The following is a 20,236-nucleotide window of genomic DNA, read 5'->3' on the forward strand; positions in this document are numbered from 1 at the left end:
TTTTAAGTCCTCTGCTAAGAATTTCAAATCATCATCAAAATCCAAGCAGTCAGTTTCAAGTTTCTCTGTCTCTTCCAAGTTTCATTTTATTTGTCTCCATTATCGTACTACCTTCTTCAAAATCGCAATTGAATAACGATTGAGACATTCTATCCCTCTGCCTCAAGCCTGTTTCAGTTTAGAAAGGTTTCTATGTTTCACTGAAACATTTAACTTCGAACACCGTTCAGTTAAAAGTTTGTTTAAAGACTGCTATTGCTTTATTGTCGGCTCCAAATTCTTCTAGAACAGCAAAGAGGAATCTCTATCAGTAGATTTATAGGCTTTTTCTTTTTTTAAATCAAAAAAGGGTAGATAAATATTTTAGGAAAAAAGTTCATTATAGCTGTTGGTCACATGGCCCTTCTGTTCTTAACTGGTATTCTCCTAGCTGGCCCTCCTTTTGAATTTCTAACCTACTTCGCAAAGCTTTTATCAGAGTTGTACATTTCAGTGGGAAGAGGTATATTAGATCTGTTTCTCCCCTTTTTTGTGTAATGGATGATTAAACGCTGTTATCAGGTCTTCTAGTATTTTTTCAGTTTCACAGGAATCATCAGTGGCAGCAAAAATGCTATACCTCGATACAAAATCGATGCGTCACTGATTATCAACCAACCATTGAGGTCACTTAAGTGTTTGATTACGATTAGATCTACATCTATATCGACATTCTACTCGGCAAGCCACATAACAGTGGATGGTTGGGGGTACTTCTGTTACAACTAACTGATTACTCCTTCCCTGTTCCACTCACGAATAACGCGGGGTAAGAATGAGTGTGGGTAAGCTTCTGTATTAGCTCTAATTTCTCGAATTTTCCCATCGTTGTCATTTTGAAAGATGTGTGGAGAAGGAAGTAATACATTGCCCTACTCTTCCCGTAGAGTGCTCTCTCGAAATTTCAACAGTAAAGTTCTCCGTGATCGATAAGCCTTCCTCGTATCGTCTGCCACTGGAGACTGTTGAACATCTCTCTAGTGCACTCGCGCGGACCAGACGTTCTTGCGACGACACGTGCCGCTCTTCGTTGGCTGTTCTCCATCTCTTCTATCAGTACTACTTGGTAAGGATCCCAAACTCGTGCACAGTACTCAAGAATCAGTCGATCAAGCGCCTTGTGAGTCATTTCTTGCGTGTATGATTTGTGTTTCCTTAAGATTCTTCTTATGAATCGCAGTCTGGCACCTGCTTTTCCTGCTGTTTATGTTACGTCGTCGTTCCGCGTAAGGTTCCTGTGGATAGTTATCCCTACATATTTTGTAGTGGATACTGTTCCCAGAAACCTGTCGTTAATAGTGTAGTTGTACTGCAATGCATTTCTTCCCTTCCCTTATGCAATGTTATTCACGATTGTGATCAACTACCAGACCTTGCACCATTTACCAACGCTCTTCACGTAGTCCTACAAATAGATATTGCCTTTTGGCGTTGCTGGTTTCTTATAGACAAGTCTTAAATGACTGATAACGATTTCCGCTAGATCATTTATACAGAGTGAAACACCACAAATATTGCAAAAATGGAAAGTGCTGTTGACGTGCGGTTCTCACAGCACGGATGGGCAGTCAGGGGCTCATATTTTCACCCAATGAACAGAATGTAATAATACTTTGAAAGTGTATTTTTTGTGCAAAGATACTCTGTTTGAAATGAAGCAAACTGCTACTTACATTAACAGGCTAAAAGTAGGGTAAATTAGAATGTCAGTGGTGCTTGGTGCAGGACTCTATTGCGAGTGGTCTACGAGATAACGTATTTAGAAAATTTTCCACAGCGGTCCTTGTATGTCACATTCAGTCTGCGTAGTTATCAGGTACGATGTTGTTATGTTTCCTTACAGTGTGATTGTCTGTTCGTTGAGTGCACTGCGCCTTGCTAATCAGTTAGTGTGTGCAGGCAGTAGATTGTGTGCAGACAATGGGATTTATCGATGCAGAAAATGCGGATATGCTAATTGTATATGGAGAGTGTAAAAAGAATGCAGTTCGTTCTTGTGCGATGTACGCGGCAACACATGCCAATAGATATCAACTACACTCCAGGAAATGGAAAAAAGAACACATTGACACCGGTGTGTCAGACCCACCATACTTGCTCCGGACACTGCGAGAGGGCTGTACAAGCAATGATCACACGCACGGCACAGCGGACACACCAGGAACCGCGGTGTTGACCGTCGAATGGCGCTAGCTGCGCAGCATTTGTGCACCGCCGCCGTCAGTGTCAGCCAGTTTGCCGTGGCATACGGAGCTCCATCGCAGTCTTTAACACTGGTAGCATGCCGCGACAGCGTGGACGTGAACCGTATGTGCAGTTGAGGGACTTTGAGCGAGGGCGTATAGTGGGCATGCGGGAGGCCGGGTGGACGTACCGCCGAATTGCTCAACACGTGGGGCGTGAGGTCTCCACAGTACATCGATGTTGTCGCCAGTGGTCGGCGGAAGGTGCACGTGCCCGTCGACCTGGCACCGGACCGCAGCGACGCACGGATGCACGCCAAGACCGTAGGATCCTACGCAGTGCCGTAGGGGACCGCACCGCCACTTCCCAGCAAACTAGGGACACTGTTGCTTCTGGGGTGTCGGCGAGGACCATTCGCAACCGTCTCCATGAAGCTGGGCTACGGTCCCGCTCACCGTTAGGCCGTCTTCCGCTCACGCCCCAACATCGTGCAGCCCGCCTCCAGTGGTGTCGCGACAGGTGTGAATGGAGGTACGAATGGAGACATGTCGTCTTCAGCGATGAGAGTCGCTTCTGCCTTGGTGCCAATGATGGTCGTATGCGTGTTTGGCGCCGTGCAGGTGAGCGCCACAATCAGGACTGCATACGACCGAGGCACACAGGGCCAACACCCGGCATCATGGTGTGGGGAGCGATCTCTTACACTGGCCGTACACCACTGGTGATCGTCGAGGGGACACTGAATAGTGCACGGTACATCCAAACCGTCATCGAACCCATCGTTCTACCATTCCTAGACCGGCAAGGGAACTTGCTGTTCCAACAGGACGTGCTCTAGAAGGTGTAAGTCAACTACCCTGGTCAGCAAGATCTCCGGATCTGTCCCCCATTGAGCATGTTTGGGACTGGATGAAACGTCGTCTCACGCGGTCTGCACGTCCAGCACGAACGCTGATCCAACTGAGGCGCCAGGTGGAAATGGCATGGCAAGCCGTTCCACAGGACTACATCCAGCGTCTCTACGATCGTCTCCATGGGAGAATAGCAGCCTGCATTGCTGCGAAAGGTGGATATACACTGTACTAGTGCCGACATTGTGCATGCTCTGTTGCCTGTGTCTATGTGCCTGTGGTTCTGTCAGTGTGATCATGTGATGTATCTGACCCCAGGAATGTATCAATAAAGTTTCCCCTTCCTGGGACAATGAATTCACGGTGTTCTTATTTCAATTTCCAGGAGTGTATATCGGCAGTTATTTATCGACCTCTTAATCAGTTAAGTGGAAGTGGAAGCTTAACACGTAGACCATGTAACAGACGGCGGAATTACTGTCCTTGCTGCTGTTGGAGTTGATCAACAAGTTAAATGGTTCAAGTGGCTCTGAGCACTATGGGTCATCAGTCCCCTAGAACTTAGAACGACTTAAACCTAACTAAACTAAGAACATCACACACATCCATGCCCGAGGCAGGATTGGAACCTGCGACCGTAGCGGTCGCGCGGTTCCAGACTGTACCGCCTAGAACCGCTCGGCCACCCAGGCCGGCGATCGACAAGTTAGCTCCCGCGCAGTAGAGCGAGAAAGTGGCATGAGTCAGCAAGCAGTAAGCATTCTCCACCGACACAAGTTCAGACCCATTCTCTGCATGAAGAGCTGGATTCGAAGGGATGTACCCTGAATTTCTCACACGCTGTGAACCAACAACTATCAAATGGCTTTTTAACTTCTTCTCAAACATTCTCTGTACTAGTAATCTCCCACCATTATTCAAGAAAACCAAGCTAATAGCAATCCTTAGCAATCCTTAAACCGAACAAAGACCGAATAAAAGTAGATAGTTACCGCACAATAGCCCTGTTAAGTGTTACTTACAAACTACTTGAACGACTCATCTACAACAGGATCTATGAAACAATATAAACAAACACCCATAGAAAATGCTGTATTCAGGACTGGTAGAAGCTGTAACGACCAAGTGTTTGCATTAACAACCCATGCTGAAAATGGATATGAGAAGAAATGCGTAAGCGTAGCTGCTTTCTTGGATCTATCCGCCACCTACGACACAGTATGGCGAGAATGTCTACTCTTAAAATTTGTGAGCATCATTCAGTGTCGGAAACTCACAAACCTGCTTAGCAACATGCTAAGCAACACTCTTTTCCAGATTTACTCTGAAAACGACAGACAAAAGCAAAGCCTTCAAATTATGTGACGGACTACCTCAAGGATCTGTATTGGCCCCTCTCCTTTTCAAGTTATACATTTATGACCTGCCAGCCCCGACCTCAAGGAAATTCATATATGCTGATGACATCTGTTTGGTAACCCAGAGCTCCAGTTCCACCACGGCTGAAAGCACATTAACTACCGACATGGAAATCCTGGACACATACTTCAGGAAATTGTGCCTCCGCCTAAACCATGCTAAAACTACAACTTCAGCATTCCACCTACGGAACAGACACTCTGACTACAAACCAGAAGTTAAACTCCGAGAACAAACCTTACAGTACTGTAGCACTCCGAAGTACCTCGGCATAACACTCGATATGTCACTAACTTTCCAACATCATCTCTCCAACGTGGCCGCTTAAGTGAAGACCCGTAATAACATCATTCAGAAGCTTGCTGGTACCTCCTGGGGTTGCAGTGCTCAAACACTAAGATCAACTCCTTTTGCACTGTCATACTCCGTCGCTGAGTAGCAAGATAGATTTGCAACTCAACCAGACAATGCGACTTATCACAGTCTGCATACGTAGCACACAAACTGCATGGCTACCAATTTTAAGTAACATTCAACCACCAGCTCTAATAAGATCAGATGCTCTCCTGAACATCTGGGGAAACATTCAGAAGAGCCCCCAGCTACCCGTACACAGCGATATATAAATAGCAGAATATCAGCGTCTGAACTCAAGAAAACCACCTTGGCGAGCTGCACAACATCTTGAAGCTTCCGACTTTAACATCAACGAAGTATGGAGAAGACAGTGGCAAGAATCGTCAGTGTTCAACGGTCATCTGGTTGAAAAGCCTTCCATGCGAGTTCCCGGTATCACACTCCTCAGACGCCAGTGGAGAATCACCAACCGCATCCTAACAGGACAAGGGAACTGCGTATATCTAAAGCACAAATGGGGCTGGGCAACATCTCCAGGTCGTGACTGTGGAGCTGCCCTGCAAACAATAAATCACATTGATGGTGAATGCCCGAAACGAGTCTTCGGGGATCAATAAATGACATCCACTATGCATCACCTGAAGAGCTCAACTGGATTAACAGATTGGACTTAGAATTCTAAGAACTTGTGTAACGTGTACATAATTTAGCATAATAGTTTGGACATTTGATTCTATACATGTATTTTGCTTGTCATTTCTTATAGTGTATACTCTTAAAATTATGTGTTTGATCCAAGCTCTGTATCATTATACGATCAATAATAATTAATTCCAATCACATCTCTCTGCATGAAGAGCTGCATAGAAACGACTATGAGAATCGTTTTAATTTCTTTACTTGGGCATTAATACTAGGTACTCCAGATGTATCATGTATCTTGTTCAGTGTTGAAACCACATTTACCAATCACGGTCAGGTATAACATCGAAACATGCATTAATGGTCTTTCGAAAATCCTCATTTGCTGTGTGAAGGGAACGTCAGAGCCCATGGAGTGTAAACGTGTAGAGTGGGATAGTGAACCATCAGCACATAGGCCCGTTTTCCATAGAAGGAACGAGCATAAGTATCGCAGCCTCCTTACGTACCGTTCTCCACGGATGCTAGAAGATGTTCCTCTGCAAACAAGGAGCAACCTGTGGCACCAACATGATTGCTGTCCAGCCCATAGCGCACGAAGTACTACAGAATGTCTTAACAAATTGTTTCCAAATCATTGAAATAGATGCTGAGGACCTATACCTCGGTCGGCCTCCGTATGTGACGCCTGTAGACTGTTTTCTGTAAGGAAAGCTGAAAAACGCTGTCTGGAAGGACATACCAACTAACCCGACGCTACGCAACGACGTATTACTGCAGCCTGCTCGGACATCTCCGCTAAAATGCTAACACGTGTGCAGCAGTCGTTCCATACCAGAGTGGAAGCATGTACTGACGCTGACGGTAGTCATTTTGAACAAAACCTGTGACTGTCAATTGTCTCGTTACTGCTCAGAATCCACGTACCATGTCATTTCTGGAAACCCAGAATCTACTATGTAGGAATCAACATGGATTCCGGAAACAGCGATCGTGTGAGACCCAACTCGCTTTATTTGTTCATGAGACCCAGAAAATATTAGATACAGGCTCCCAGGTAGATGCTATTTTTCTTGACTTCCGGAAGGCGTTCGATACAGTTCCGCACTGTCGCCTGATAAACAAAGTAAGAGCCTACGGAATATCAGACCAGCTGTGTGGCTGGATTGAAGAGTTTTTAGCAAACAGAACACAGCATGTTGATATCAATGGAGAGACGTCTACAGACGTTAAAGTAACCTCTGGCGTGCCACAGGGGAGTGTTATGGGACCATTGCTTTTCACAATATGTATAAATGACCTAGTAGATAGTGTCGGAAGTTCCATGCAGCTTTTCGCGGATGATGCTGTAGTATACAGAGAAGTTGCAGCATTAGAAAATTGTAGCGAAATGCAGGAAGATCTGCAGCGGATAGGCACTTGGTGCAGGGAGTGGCAACTGACCCTTAACATAGACAAATGTAATGTATTGCGAATACATAGAAAGAAGGATCCTTTATTGTATGATTATATGATAGCGGAACAAACACTGGTAGCAGTTACTTCTGTAAAATATCTGGGAGTATGCGTGCGGAACGATTTGAAGTGGAATGATCATATAAAATTAATTGTTGGTAAGGCGGGTACCAGGTTGAGATTCATTGGGAGAGTGCTTAGAAAATGTAGTCCATCAACAAAGGAGGTGGCTTACAAAACACTCGTTCGACCTATACTTGAGTATTGCTCATCAGTGTGGGATCCGTACCAGATCGGTCTGACGGAGGAGATAGAGAAGATCCAAAGAAGAGCGGCGCGTTTCGTCACAGGGTTATTTGGTAACCGTGATAGCGTTACGGAGATGTTTAATAAACTCAAGTGGCAGACTCTGCAAGAGAGGCGCTCTGCATCGCGGTGTAGCTTGCTCGCCAGGTTTCGAGAGGGTGCGTTTCTGGATGAGGTATCGAATATATTGCTTCCCCCTACTTATACCTCCCGAGGAGATCACGAATGTAAAATTAGAGAGATTAGAGCGCGCACGGAGGCTTTCAGACAGTCGTTCTTCCCGCGAACCATACGCGACTGGAACAGGAAAGGGAAATAATGACAGTGGCACGTAAAGTGCCCTCCGCCACACACCGTTGGGTGGCTTGCGGAGTATCAGTGTAGATGTAGATGTAGAACTAGAGTACGCGCTTGTGCTTTTTGTAGTGTGTGCTACCACAGGCATTGTACAAGGGCCGGTATGGACACTTTTAAGAATACGATATCTCGTAAACGACTCGCGTTGGAACCCTGCAACAAATACCACTGTCATTACAATTTAATCTGCTTTTCGTTTGGTAAGGGGGGTAGGACGTCAAACGGACCGAGTTGGAGCAGGAGAGGCGTCACAGGACATTTTAATTTCGAGTGTCTGTACTTTTACAAATAAAGTCATAAAATTTTGTCAGCATCACCAGGAAAGATTCAGGATTCACACTTATTTCAGTGGAAGTTCGAAAACATAACAAAATAATGTTTTTCACATGTGCAATTTCATCATTTTTTCACTTACTTATGGCTGCATTTGTTGCTATAGGTACAATTTTCTTAACTTAGAGAGATTCTTCGATGAATTTAGCACAGCCTACATACCATACTTACAGGTGTATGAAACTCAAGAATTTATTTAATTTATGAAAAAACGAATGAGCTGTTATATTTTAAACTTCATGTTTAGAAAAAACACAAATTTTAGAGTTAATTACCTCAATGTTTACCACATTTTTTAATAGATGTGGAATATCCTAAAGTTTCATACACCTGTAAGTGTGGTTTGTATGCTGTGCAAAATTCATCGAAGAATCTCTCTTACTTATGAAGAAAAGTGTACCTATAGCAACAAATGCTGCCATTAGTAAGTGAAAAAAATGATAAAATTTCACATGTAAAGAAAATTATTTCGTTATGTTTTCGAACCTCCACTGCTATGAGTATGAATTTTGAATCCTTCCTGGTCAAGCTGACAAAGTTTTATGAATTTATTTATAAAAGTGTAGACAATGGAAATTAAAATCTCCTGTGGTGCCTCTCGTGCTCCAATTCGGCCCGTTTGACGTCCTACACCCCTTAATGACAAGAGGCACTGTTCGATTTAGAAGCATGTTTGATTGCACAAAAAACACACTTTTAAACGTTATTACTATCTGTTGATTGGCTAACAGTACAAGCCTCTGCATACCTATCCTTTCTGTGAAATGCGCACGTCAATAACACTTCTCCTTTCCGCAATATTTGCGATGCAAGTTTTAAGTGATGAACCCTGTCTACGTTGTAAACAGTAGTGGTCTTATCTTACTGCCGGCGAGTACTCCGGAAATTACCTTTACATCTGTCGTAGCAAGCTGTAGGATATTTAGCGATGATGATGATCCTCTAGAATCGAAATCCATCAAATGATGCTGATGAGCAAAAGAATGTAAAAGAAAGTGTACCGTATGTTTAACACGACGGGTGTGGCGTGGACGGAACCACTGCCCCCCGACATGACGACGAGTCACAATATACCTTTTTTAATTTCTGAAAGAGATAAAGACCAGCATAAAAGCTGTGACGTGTGGAACGAGACTGCGTGCCCGCAGTGTTGGCCACCGCACACACGCCTCTCCTTGGTCCGCTGCGGTGCCGTTCGTAATGCGCGAAGAGGCTTTGCGGCGGGCAGCGGGCGCTCTAGCGGCTGGCGTAGCGAGAGGCTTTGCCGCCGCGCGCCGGGCACCCCGCCAGAACATCGCGCCGTGCCGCCAGCGCTGTTTATTCTTCTTCGGATGTGCGCTAAAATGTTTTATTCATGTCGGTAAAAGCTTTCATTCATCACACGCAAATAAGCATGGACCGCGCATTGGCAGACATGAAAATTCATGTCCTCCCGCCGAAAACTGGTCCGCTTAGGAACAGGGATGCACACGAACGGCGGATTTTCGCAATGGTTTTGCAGAGAATTTGGAGGCAGGAGAACGTGGAAAAAAAAGAGAAAAAAAGTGGCGAGGGTGAAAAGCAACACTTCTAAGCCGTGAGCTGACCGCAATTTAGAAGATTTGGTTCACCCCAAAAACCTTACGTTTTTACCACCTCTCGTTACTGTCATTTCTCACTCTCTGAGGTTCATGTTGCTTAATATTCATGAGTGGAGGAACATATTTTGTTTCGACTTCCTGTGGCATAAAGCGGTGGCTGCTACTTTACTGCTTAGCTTGGTAGGCACTGACATAGTTTTGTCATTCGTAACACTCGCGAAGAAACTGCATAATGAGTGCTAATAAATGGAAATTACACTATTATTACACTCTTTGGTTGGCATTCAAACTAATCTGACGACAAATCCCTTGAAATACGACATATATAATGGGACTCATTTTTGTAAAAGGAGTGCGACATACGCGCTTTTTAACAGGGATATGTGCACAAAATTAATGACTTTTACTCGTGTCGTTGATGATGGAAAACGATCACTGTGTCCCCAACAGGCGATGCCTGCCTTCACTACCTACGATTATTCCAAGTGAATAATATTTCATGATCAGCATCGTAGGCAATAGTCTACAAAACGCTTATTTATTAGCATGACGCGTTTCGGCTGCATGCTGGCTTCATCAAGTGCGTTATAGTTACATGTACCTTAATTTCAAGTATGGTGAGCGGTCTAACGCAAGGCTTTCCGGAGTGGAAAGGAGCGCGTGGTCCCCGGCACGAATCCGCCCGGCGGACATGTGTCGAGGTCCGGTGAGCCCACTAGTCTGTGGATGGTTTTTAGGCGGTTTTCCATCTGCCTCGGTGAATGTGGGCTGGTTCCATTTATTCCGCCTCAGCTACACCATGCCGGGAATTGCTGCGCAAACAAGTTCACCACGTACGCGTACATCACCAATACTCTACCACGCAAACATAGGGGTTACATTTGTCTGGTGTCAGACGTTCCCTGGGGGCGGGGGGGGGGGGGGGGAGGGGGCGGCTACCGGGGGCCGAACCGCACAATAACCCTCGGTTCGGTGTGGGGCGGCGGAGGGGTTCAAAAATGGTTCAAATGGCTCTGAGCACTATGGGACTTAACATCTGAGGTCATCAGTCCCCTAGACTTAGAATTACTTAAACCTAACCAACCCAAGGACGCCACACATATCCATGACCGAGGCAGGATTCGAACCCGCCGCGACCGTAGCGGTCCCGCGGTTCCAGACTGAAGCACCTAGAACCGCTCGGTCACACCGGCCGGCGCGGCGGAGGGGTGAGGTGGTCTACGATAGTCGTCATGGGGTTATGGATTACGGCGGCTGCGTCGGGGACGGAGCCTCTCCGTCGTTTCTAGGTTCCCGGTTAACATACAACACAATACAATACAATACAATACAATGGTGACAGTTGTTGTTGGGCGTGCCAAATAACCCTCATTACACTTCATATTAACCGTCTCAGTACCGAGGAGGGTTCGCGGGTACTTTGTGCTCACCTTTTAAAAGTTTCGTAATTTAGTCTGGTACATCTATTTTAAAATTTGAAAAAAGTATTTACTGTTTTTAATGATTTCTTACAGCAGATTCTGTAATTGTTTTAATTTTTTCAGTAAAACTTAACCCAAAAATTTGTCTTATTTGTTACTAGTGAATGAGACTTTTTGCAAAAAATTTCTCAATCATATTTAAGGTTCAGAGCCCTCCTTGCATATTGATATAAATTTAAAAAGTGTGTTATGAATGAAAATCAACGACAATTAACGAAATTTCCACTTGTTAAATTTTTTATGGTGGTAATAAAGCACACTTCCAATCCATTTAAACGTTACTGAAAATGCGTTGGTGTTGCTAAGATTGGGCTAAAGGATATTTTGAGGTTCTGTACCCTACTTATACATCAGTTCTGCAAAAAGAGGTCAGTGGGGACAGATTTTAAGGTGTTAAATGACAAATCCAGAAATACAGACTGCTACAGATTTTTCAACAATTCAGGTGGAAGATGGTATTACTACTCATCCTTGAAACCAAGTATATTTGGTATTTCTTACCATACGTTGTACTAATTTTCAATTAAAAAGGACCAGTTAAAAATATAAACGGAGAACCCTTTTTCAACGGGCATTGGGTGAATAGAGACACAACAATGCTTTTTTTTTAAAATACGAATTACTCTTAGGAAATAAAAACGTCATTTAAACGTATGTCTGCCTCGTCTTACTAACAGTTCTTTCATCACTTGAATTACCAGAACGAAATGAAATTCAGATTTTTTTTTTTTCATTTGCACTTTCATCTGTGGAAATTTGTCTCATAAACGATGCCACGTATGTTTTTTCTTCTTCCACAACTTCGGTAATTCTACCAATAAAATATTTCATATATCCCTTAACGCTCTCAAATATCACTTTCACCCATTACCCAACGTGTAACGCCCTATCAATAGACTGTAAAGGGCTTTCAGAAGCCGAGGAAAGTATTTCTTTCCGATTCCTGATCATTTGTTGTTAGTTCTGCTCTTCCAGTTCTCCAGAACCTTTCGCCAAACCTGTTTCAGTGGCCGAAACATTGCGACATAAAGAGATCGTGTAACAAGTGTTGAGTTCGCTGGTATGAAAACTAACTCAGTGTCTTTTTTTTTTTTTTTTTTTTTTTTTTTTTTCACGCAGATCAGAGGCAGCTCTAGACAGATGTAGCGAATATTGACTTTTCTTCCCTCAAGGCAACGAAAATGAAGTACCGCTATAAACTTAGACCAACTACGAAACAGCTGCCATCAACCGAACCTTATTGATTACGTCTGTTAAACCTTTTCCCATCAGGACTACCTTCACTCCATAGATCGTATAGGTGTTCAGATCTGTATATTAAGTAAGGTGACAATAATGAGCCATCGCCAGTAGCAGCAAACATCACACTTACACTGGATTTTGTTTGATTCATAACCCTGTCAGGGTATTTGCAGCCTCTTTTGTACAGAATTTTGCTACTTCCTGGATCATTCGCGAGGTTCGCCTCATCGTAATTTAATATTTGCCCTGGGGGAACACCATCGACAGCTATTTTCAGTTCTTCAAAATACAAACAATATCCTGTGAGTTAAATTTAGCCCACATTTTCGTGGAGGAATATCTTTATGCATGTTGATGAAATATTGTGTGTAGTCAGGACCTGGATTATTGTTTTAAAATTTGTTTCATTATTCCTCCTTCTCTGTCCAAATAGTATTTAAAAAAAGTCAAAGATTACTAGTAGAAATGCTCATATAGCACAAGCAACAACACTTTTCACAATCTTCTATTAAGCAGGTACGCAAAGTTCTGTTTGGCCTCCATTTCTTTTTCCTGTTTTCAGTTTCGTCATTAGACATTTTGCTGTACTTTTGCAATGGAGATTTAGAAATTTTCAATTTGATTAAAACACTTCGGCGCGACATTCATTTTATGATGGCTTGTTTTTCCATATCCTCTTGTGATGCATGTTTGTGCGGACGACTTCTAGGATCAGACTGATACTTCCTAACTATGCCGTTCCCAATGGCCCCTCAAAGTGAAACAAAATTACAGCGTACAAAATGTTTGATAGTTTCTATAAAAAAAATATTTGCAGCATAAACCTCTGAGGATGTGTATTTCAAGTAGTAATAATATTTACTTAGAAGCTATTGAATTGATTCCACAAAACTATGTCATATAGTACAGCAAAACTTTTACCGCCAAAACCAATACAATGAAAACGATTGATGAGTTTGAACATGTCTGCTAACTTCTGAAATGACTTAAAGGTGACAGTAACCAAGTATTCCAGAAAAACATTCATAAGGTGTTTCGGACACCAGATGTCACTACAGTCGCATAATTTCACATTTAGTTAGCGACAAATTAAAGTTTTTCACGAACTGCTATCCCTATTTAGCACTGTGTCCCTATACCTATTTGAAAAGTATGTTATTAATAAAAGTTAAACACATTTAACGATATTTGTTCTTTTTGTGTAGATTTTTTTTGTGGTGGACACGAAGCACGAAGCACTACCGCCCTCCCCCCGCTCCCCCCCCCCCCCCCACGCCGCGCCTTGACGTTGCAAGTTGTGGAAAATGCATTGGTATTACTAGGGTTAGTGTACATACAGGTATGACAGATAGTACAGTCTCCAACCTCAGCCAGTTCCATACAACTTTGATAACTTTATCACAGAATGCTTCTGTGCTTCTCTCACAGACTTATAGGTGTTACCTGCAACATTTTGTTTCACATGTACCGCTCTTCTCCTTTTATTCAGACAGTCACTTGTCAATCATATTCTTTATTTCGATCACAGTTCCATTCTGGAAAAGGACATTTTGAAAAGGTCAACCCAAACAGAATTTGCTTTGCATTACTGTTGCAGAATAAATTCCCCCATCAGTCCATTAGCAACAAACCTCTCTCCCTCTCCCTCCTTTTTTTCTTTTTTTGCATTAATGAATTCCTAGTGTAGACTACTACTTGCGAAAAGCAGAACTTTAGAATGTAGTCTGACATGAGGTCATTTGGGATGTTGTGCGGTGGAGAACCAGCAATCAGAGTGCACCAAAGTGGTTCTGCCCCAAAGGATCACAGATCCCAAAAACGTTCGAGGCCACGCAATCAGCAGGCAAAGTTATGCTTACAGTGTTCTGGGATGTTCAGACAGTTGTGGATTTGGCATTCAGGCCTAAAGGTAGCTGGCCGATGTGGCCGTACGGTTCTAGGTGCTTTAGTCTGGAACCGCGTGACCGCTACGGTCGCAGGTTCGAATCCTGCCTTGGGCATGGATGTGTGTGATGTCCTTAGGTTAGTTAGGTTTAAGTAGTTCTAAGTTCTAGGGGACTGATGACCACAAATGTCAAGTCCCATAGTGCTCAGAGCCATTTGAACCATTTTTGAACCTAAAGGTACCACTATAAACTCTGCAAGGTGATGCGAGACCGTCAGAAAACTAAAGGCACGAATTCAACGAGTTCTTCCATACGTGGCGCTCCCTCTCCGCGAGCATAACAATGTGAGATCACACAGGAGCTCTGCGACATCTGCAACTATCCGGCACCTTTATTTCACAGTCATCGATCATTCTCCATACAGTCCCGACTTGGCACTATGTGATTTTCATCTGATTCCAAAACTTAAAGAATGCTTTAAAGGACTTCACTTTAATAGTGCAGTGCAAGCAGAGGTGAGGTTGTGGCTCCATCAAGAAAGTCAAGCATTCCAGAATGATGGTATCAACAAATTGGCCACCCGTTGAGAAAAGTGTATTAGCCGCCCTGGTTACTAAGTTGAGATATGTAGACATGAAGAATAAAAACGCAGAATGTTAACAAAGTTTGTTTTATTTAAAAAGTGTTAAGAGTTTGAACATAAAAACTCGGATGCATACTTTGCAGCACGCCCTCGTACAAATTTCATACTTCACGGAGACATTTTTGTTAGAATCAAAAGGAATTAGGAGTTTGATGATGCGACGAAGAATTCCAGGAAGAAGGGTGTAGTGCATGGAAGGTTGTGTTTGGCAGGACTGAGGGTACGTATTTTGAGAGCTCGGATCCACGTGAGACTCCAAGACTTTCATAAATGTGGAGGAATATTGAGGAATGCAGTCTCTCTCTTCATCCTCTTAATAAAGTGTGTTCTTCTGTTGTGGATGAATTGTACTCGCGGAGGTTAAGTTGCTAAGGGAACTAGAGAATAATTCATGGATAGCTCAGTACACAAGAGTATTGCCTGCGATAGTCAAACGTTCCAGATTTTTCTTCCTGTCCGGCACACAGTTTTAATCTACCAGGAAGTTCAGTACATACGTATTCTGCGCGGACTTGTTTCCAGATCTCGGAATCTAATCACTTCAGCCTCTATCACGTAAAAGGCTGTGACAGAAGTACAGGTGCAACTGTGAGCTCGTTATGTAAACAAACTTGACCAGCCTGCGTCACAGTGAGTGAGCACGGCGCTGAGCGCAGTCTGCCTGCTTGCAGGTGTCGCCGCAGCGCGGCATGGGAGATGAGTGCGAGGTGTGCGCGGGGGCGGGTCCCGGCCCTCCGCCCCCGCAGTTCCTGGTGCCGCCACCGCCGCGGCCGCCCTTCCTGCCGGACGACGAGCACTGCCTCCAGGAGGACCAACTGCCCTCCGACGTCTGTGATGCCCTACCTGTGAGTACACCATCTGCACGCTACTCGCCAACTAGCATTTTCATTCCCGAGCATTAATTAAAAGTGCAAGTGAGCCACTGTTGTGTTAACTGCTTTGCGTTAATGCTAGTTAATAATGAATGATCCTCAAAATTTTTTTGAAACCATAGTGAACTTTTTTAGATGTAATCATATACGACGCTTCATCACCATTGTACACACAGCTTCGCAGTTTCATGTTGCTTTATTAAAGAAAACTGTCGTGTATGATTACACATATTCTTCGTATTTGTTGTAGATTTCAAAATAGGTCGAAATACACACTTACGTGTTAGTATCAATTAAACAAGTCAATATATTTAAACAAAATTAATACAGAAAAATTTTTTGAAGCATTTTTATCACTAGGTACAGTATTAAGTTAATATCACTTTTCCTAATTTCATTTTATTATGTTGTGGTCTGCGTTAAAACATTCCTGTCAGTAGCGAAGCAAAGGAACACTTGACACCGTTCACACCACGCAAAGGTCAGACCTTGTGCCCGGCGGTTTGAATTGTTCTTCTGAACGTAGCAGTCATGCTTCAGAATTAAAACAAAGTCGGCCTTGAGTCAGTTGTAATATTAATTTATTGTTAGCTGTTAACTGAGGAATGACTGTGCAGCTTCAGTAAGCTATAAAAGCATGTAAAACACTTGTAATTGGGGAAAGATAAGTCTTTAGCTTTATTTCGTCGAGACATGCTATGCAGACAGTGGTACACGGTGCTAGGACGAACAAGTGAGCTGTGGCAAGGGCGATGTGTGTTGTAAGTGATACCACAGGCCAGGAAAGGTTCAGTTGCGTGCGAGCCCCTAGAATAAATAAAGAACAGAAGAAAATTTGGAGGTGCCGCACATAATAGCTCGGGACTGAAGAAGTTAGAACAAAGTTTGACTAGGGTGGCGTACTGATCAAGCGAGACTTTTAATCACCGACTCGGTTGTTTGGGATAACAGCATAAGATACTATGCGGGACCAGTATCCAGTACTGTAGCAGCAGACGCTCCAGTGCACAAATACATCTTCACCCCCATTGGTTTGAGGACTACTCTAGGATGAAATTTTTACAGGAGACGAAATCATGACGGACTTCAACCCAGCCAGAACTCTGATGAAATTTCGCCTCTCACCCATAGAAGAAAAGAGGTTGTTGTCCCCCTTAAAACACTTGCACAATGGTAGGTAAGATGTCAAGGCCCATTTCGTAATTTTACAATGTGACTTTCACCTATGGTGATGCTCAGTGCGCGTGACAAAAGTAAGTAGCCCTACAGTGAAATTTCATCGATGAGCTGGTTCTAAGATCGAAACAAGGCAACAGATAAGACGTCTAGAAATACTGTGACGCATTGAAACCAACACTGCTTCCCGAGGAAAAGGCACTCGATCGATACTGAAATGCTGATTAATCTATCAAACTCTTGTAGCTACTTGAACTGAGAGTACAATTGGACGGGAAAAAGTCGGATATATGGAACTTACAGTGAGAAACTTGTAAACTAAAGGAACTGAAGAAAAGAACACAAAATACGCTTAGAACATGTGAAATCTTAAAAACTAAACGGGTACATTAGTGTAAGTATAATTTTTTCCAGTGTTGTTGCATCATAAGAATCATCGCTTCGGTCACATGGAGCGGATATTAGAATGGGGCCCGTATTACAGCATAACGCAGTCACCAACCCAAATAGAAATCCTGCAGACTGAATCCAGACACCAGAGACGAAACATGTGCAAAGGCATAATTTTTATTTCGAAGAATTCAATAGTTCTCATCTCGATTAAACTGAAAAACTCGGTGCCTAATAACAATAAGTATCTGTGTCAACATTTAAAACTGAATTACGTCCTATTCACTTACTGTCGAGTGCACTTCGTAACTTCCGTTATCTGCTATGTCAATTCCGACAGCAGTGGGAGTTGTTTGCTATTCAGCAGGAGGAACAGATATTGCCAGTGAACAATTGCAGACCTTCAAAGTTGTTTCAGGACAAGTAGAATCTGCCAGCGCTCTTTTGCAATCAATACAGAAACCAAGTTCGAGTATTCTCCATTACAAACATTTGTAACATCAAGATCTCTCTAAATCTCGAAGGTTTTTCAACTTACGAATATACACTACCGGGAAAAAAGTGCGTCATCCTCAAGGACTGTTTCCAGTGGCATTGTGTGCATAAGGAAGGACTGCAATGTTAGTGATTTATTTGTCACGGTCATCTATGATCAGTCGGTGCTCAGCAGGTCTGTCTATGCACCCTCCGTTTTCACTCTGCAGGCAGTAGCGGCGCTGAGTTTAGCACTGAACAGCGTTTGAAACATTCATTCTGTAGTACAAACTTTCCCCACCGTCGAGAACGTACTCCTGTTGAATGACTTGGGTATTTTAATGGGATCGAATTGCAAGCCGGCGGGAATCTGGATACAGATATCAACAAATTGTTGCACATATTGGTTACAATTTATCTGCGGTGTGTTGCTGCGTTCAACAGTGGTCTGTCAAACATTCCCTCATACCTGTAGACCACCTTCTGTGCGTCCGCTTACTTCAGACGCACATCAGGATCGACAGACTGTGCAAGCAGCGGTAGCCAACCGAACATCATACGGATAAGAAATCAGGGCACGTGTTGCACCTGCTCTGTCAGCAGGGATCATTCGGGACCGCCTGCTTGCAGCAGGATTAAGATGAAGTGTGTTCCGGCCAGGCTACCACTGACACCACTACACCGCCAAGCCAAGCGCAGTTACTCTGGCGTCGTGAAAGAGTCAACTGGAGAGTTGAATGATGTTATTAGGTCCTGTCTGTAAGCGAGCCATGGCTGTACACGTGCACGGCGTAGACCTGGTGAGGTCCTACTGCAGGCTTCATGGTCTGTGTTAGTGCTTGGGGGGGGGGGGGGGGGGGGGAGGGGTGCGAACCTCAGCTCCCTCTGTTCCTCCATGAGATCCACAACGCCGTAGACAACGGCGCTCGGGTTGACGCCTTGTTCCTTGATTTTAGGAAGGCATCTGACACCGTCCCGCACTGCTCTTTAGTGAAAAGAAACGAGCTTACTGAGAATAGGAGCAGATTTCCCGCTAGATTCAAGACTTCCTTGCAGGTAGAACTCAACACGTCGCTCTTACCAGAACACAATCGACAGATAAAAGGTATTTTCTGGAGTACCCCAAGGAAGTGTGATGGACCGTTACTGTTTACAACACATGTAAATGATCTAGTAGAAAGCGTCGGATGTTCTTTAAGATTGTTCGCAGATGATACGGTTGTGTATAACAAAGTAGCAATTTCAGAAGTTAGTAACGATTTGCAGAATGACCTCAAGAGAATTGATGAATGGTACAGGCTCTGGCAGTGGACCATGAACGTAAGTAAATGTAAGTAACTATCCAGAGGCATTTTGAGTGGAATGATCACATAAAACCAATAGTGGGAAAAACAGATGCCACTCCCAGATTCATAGGAAGAATCTTAAGGAAATAAAGCTCATCCACGAAGGAGGAGAACTTGTAAGGCGCTTGTTCAACCGATTCTTGAGTATTGTTCATCTAAGTGAGGTCCCCGTCAGGTACGACTGAGAGAAGAAATAGAAAAGATCCAACGATGAGCGGAGCATTTCGTTACGGGATCGCTGCGGAGATGCTCAACAAACTCTGTTGGCAGACGTTATGAGAGATGCATTGTGTATAAGAAAGAGATTTACTATTGAAATTTAAAGACAACACTTTCCGAGAAAAGTCGGACAACATCTTAGCCCCCCTCCCACGTGTGCCTCAGTAATGACCACTTTTCAATAAAATGGCCCCGCCTTTGAGTCTGTTGCTTTTTTTTTTCGGTATTGTATGCCCGAATTAAAAGTCTCGAATGAATCATTCCGATTCAGTTGCAGCGGATTTCTCGTGATATACTCTATACTTCTTTTTCCGGACCTAAGGCGTTTTTACTTTAGCGGGTGTTACTGCGAAAGCCAGCCTTGGTATATACGAGGGTTGGAACTTTAATAGTGGCTACTATTTATTTCCAGCTCGTACAAAATAGATACGTGTTTCAAAGTTTTACTGACCCTCAAAGTAGTCACCGGCATTGTGTATAACCCGTTGCCAGCGATGTGGGAATCGTAGGATACTTTTACCAGTGCCAGTTGCGTTGACTGTACGAATGGCGCGGTCTGTTGCCGAAGAATCTGTAGCAGCTCTGAAGCGAATGTCGTGATGTGTTCTTCAGTTTAGAAATCGCATTGAACTAGGAAGGCTTAAGTAAGGGAGTGCAGTACGTGGTGTAGGACTTAGCAGCCCCATCAGTCAAACAAATCGGTAACAGCTTGACTGTGCGTGCTTCAGCATTGTCCTGCAAAACGATGGTCAAGTCCTGCAGAAAGTGTCTGTGCTGCTCGTTTATGGAACACAGCCTACGACCTTTAGAGACATAAGTGATGACTTTTGTGCAGGACCTGACCATCATTTTGCAGGACAATGCTCAAGCACGTACAGTGCTAGCTGTTACTGATTTGTTTGACTGATGCTAAGTGCTATACCACCTACTGCACTCCCCTGAAGTAAGCACTCGTGAGTTCAACTCGATTTCTAAATTGAAGGA

The 20,236-nt window shown here is 43.7% G+C and overlaps 1 protein-coding gene across 1 annotated transcript in view; it reads left to right on the plus strand.

The window, feature by feature from the left end:
* Positions 1-20,236, plus strand: part of LOC126481386 (uncharacterized protein C6orf132 homolog) — a 305,702-nt gene that overhangs the window by 213,900 nt on the left and 71,566 nt on the right. The window contains exon 3 of the mRNA XM_050105108.1: positions 15,447-15,620. Within this exon, the coding sequence (XP_049961065.1) occupies positions 15,465-15,620 (156 nt within the window). The 5' untranslated portion in view covers positions 15,447-15,464. The remainder of the gene's footprint in view (positions 1-15,446; positions 15,621-20,236) is intronic.

The sequence above is a fragment of the Schistocerca serialis genome, chromosome 5 (assembly GCF_023864345.2).
Source record: "Schistocerca serialis cubense isolate TAMUIC-IGC-003099 chromosome 5, iqSchSeri2.2, whole genome shotgun sequence".
In the NCBI taxonomy this organism is placed as follows: domain Eukaryota; kingdom Metazoa; phylum Arthropoda; class Insecta; order Orthoptera; family Acrididae; genus Schistocerca; species Schistocerca serialis.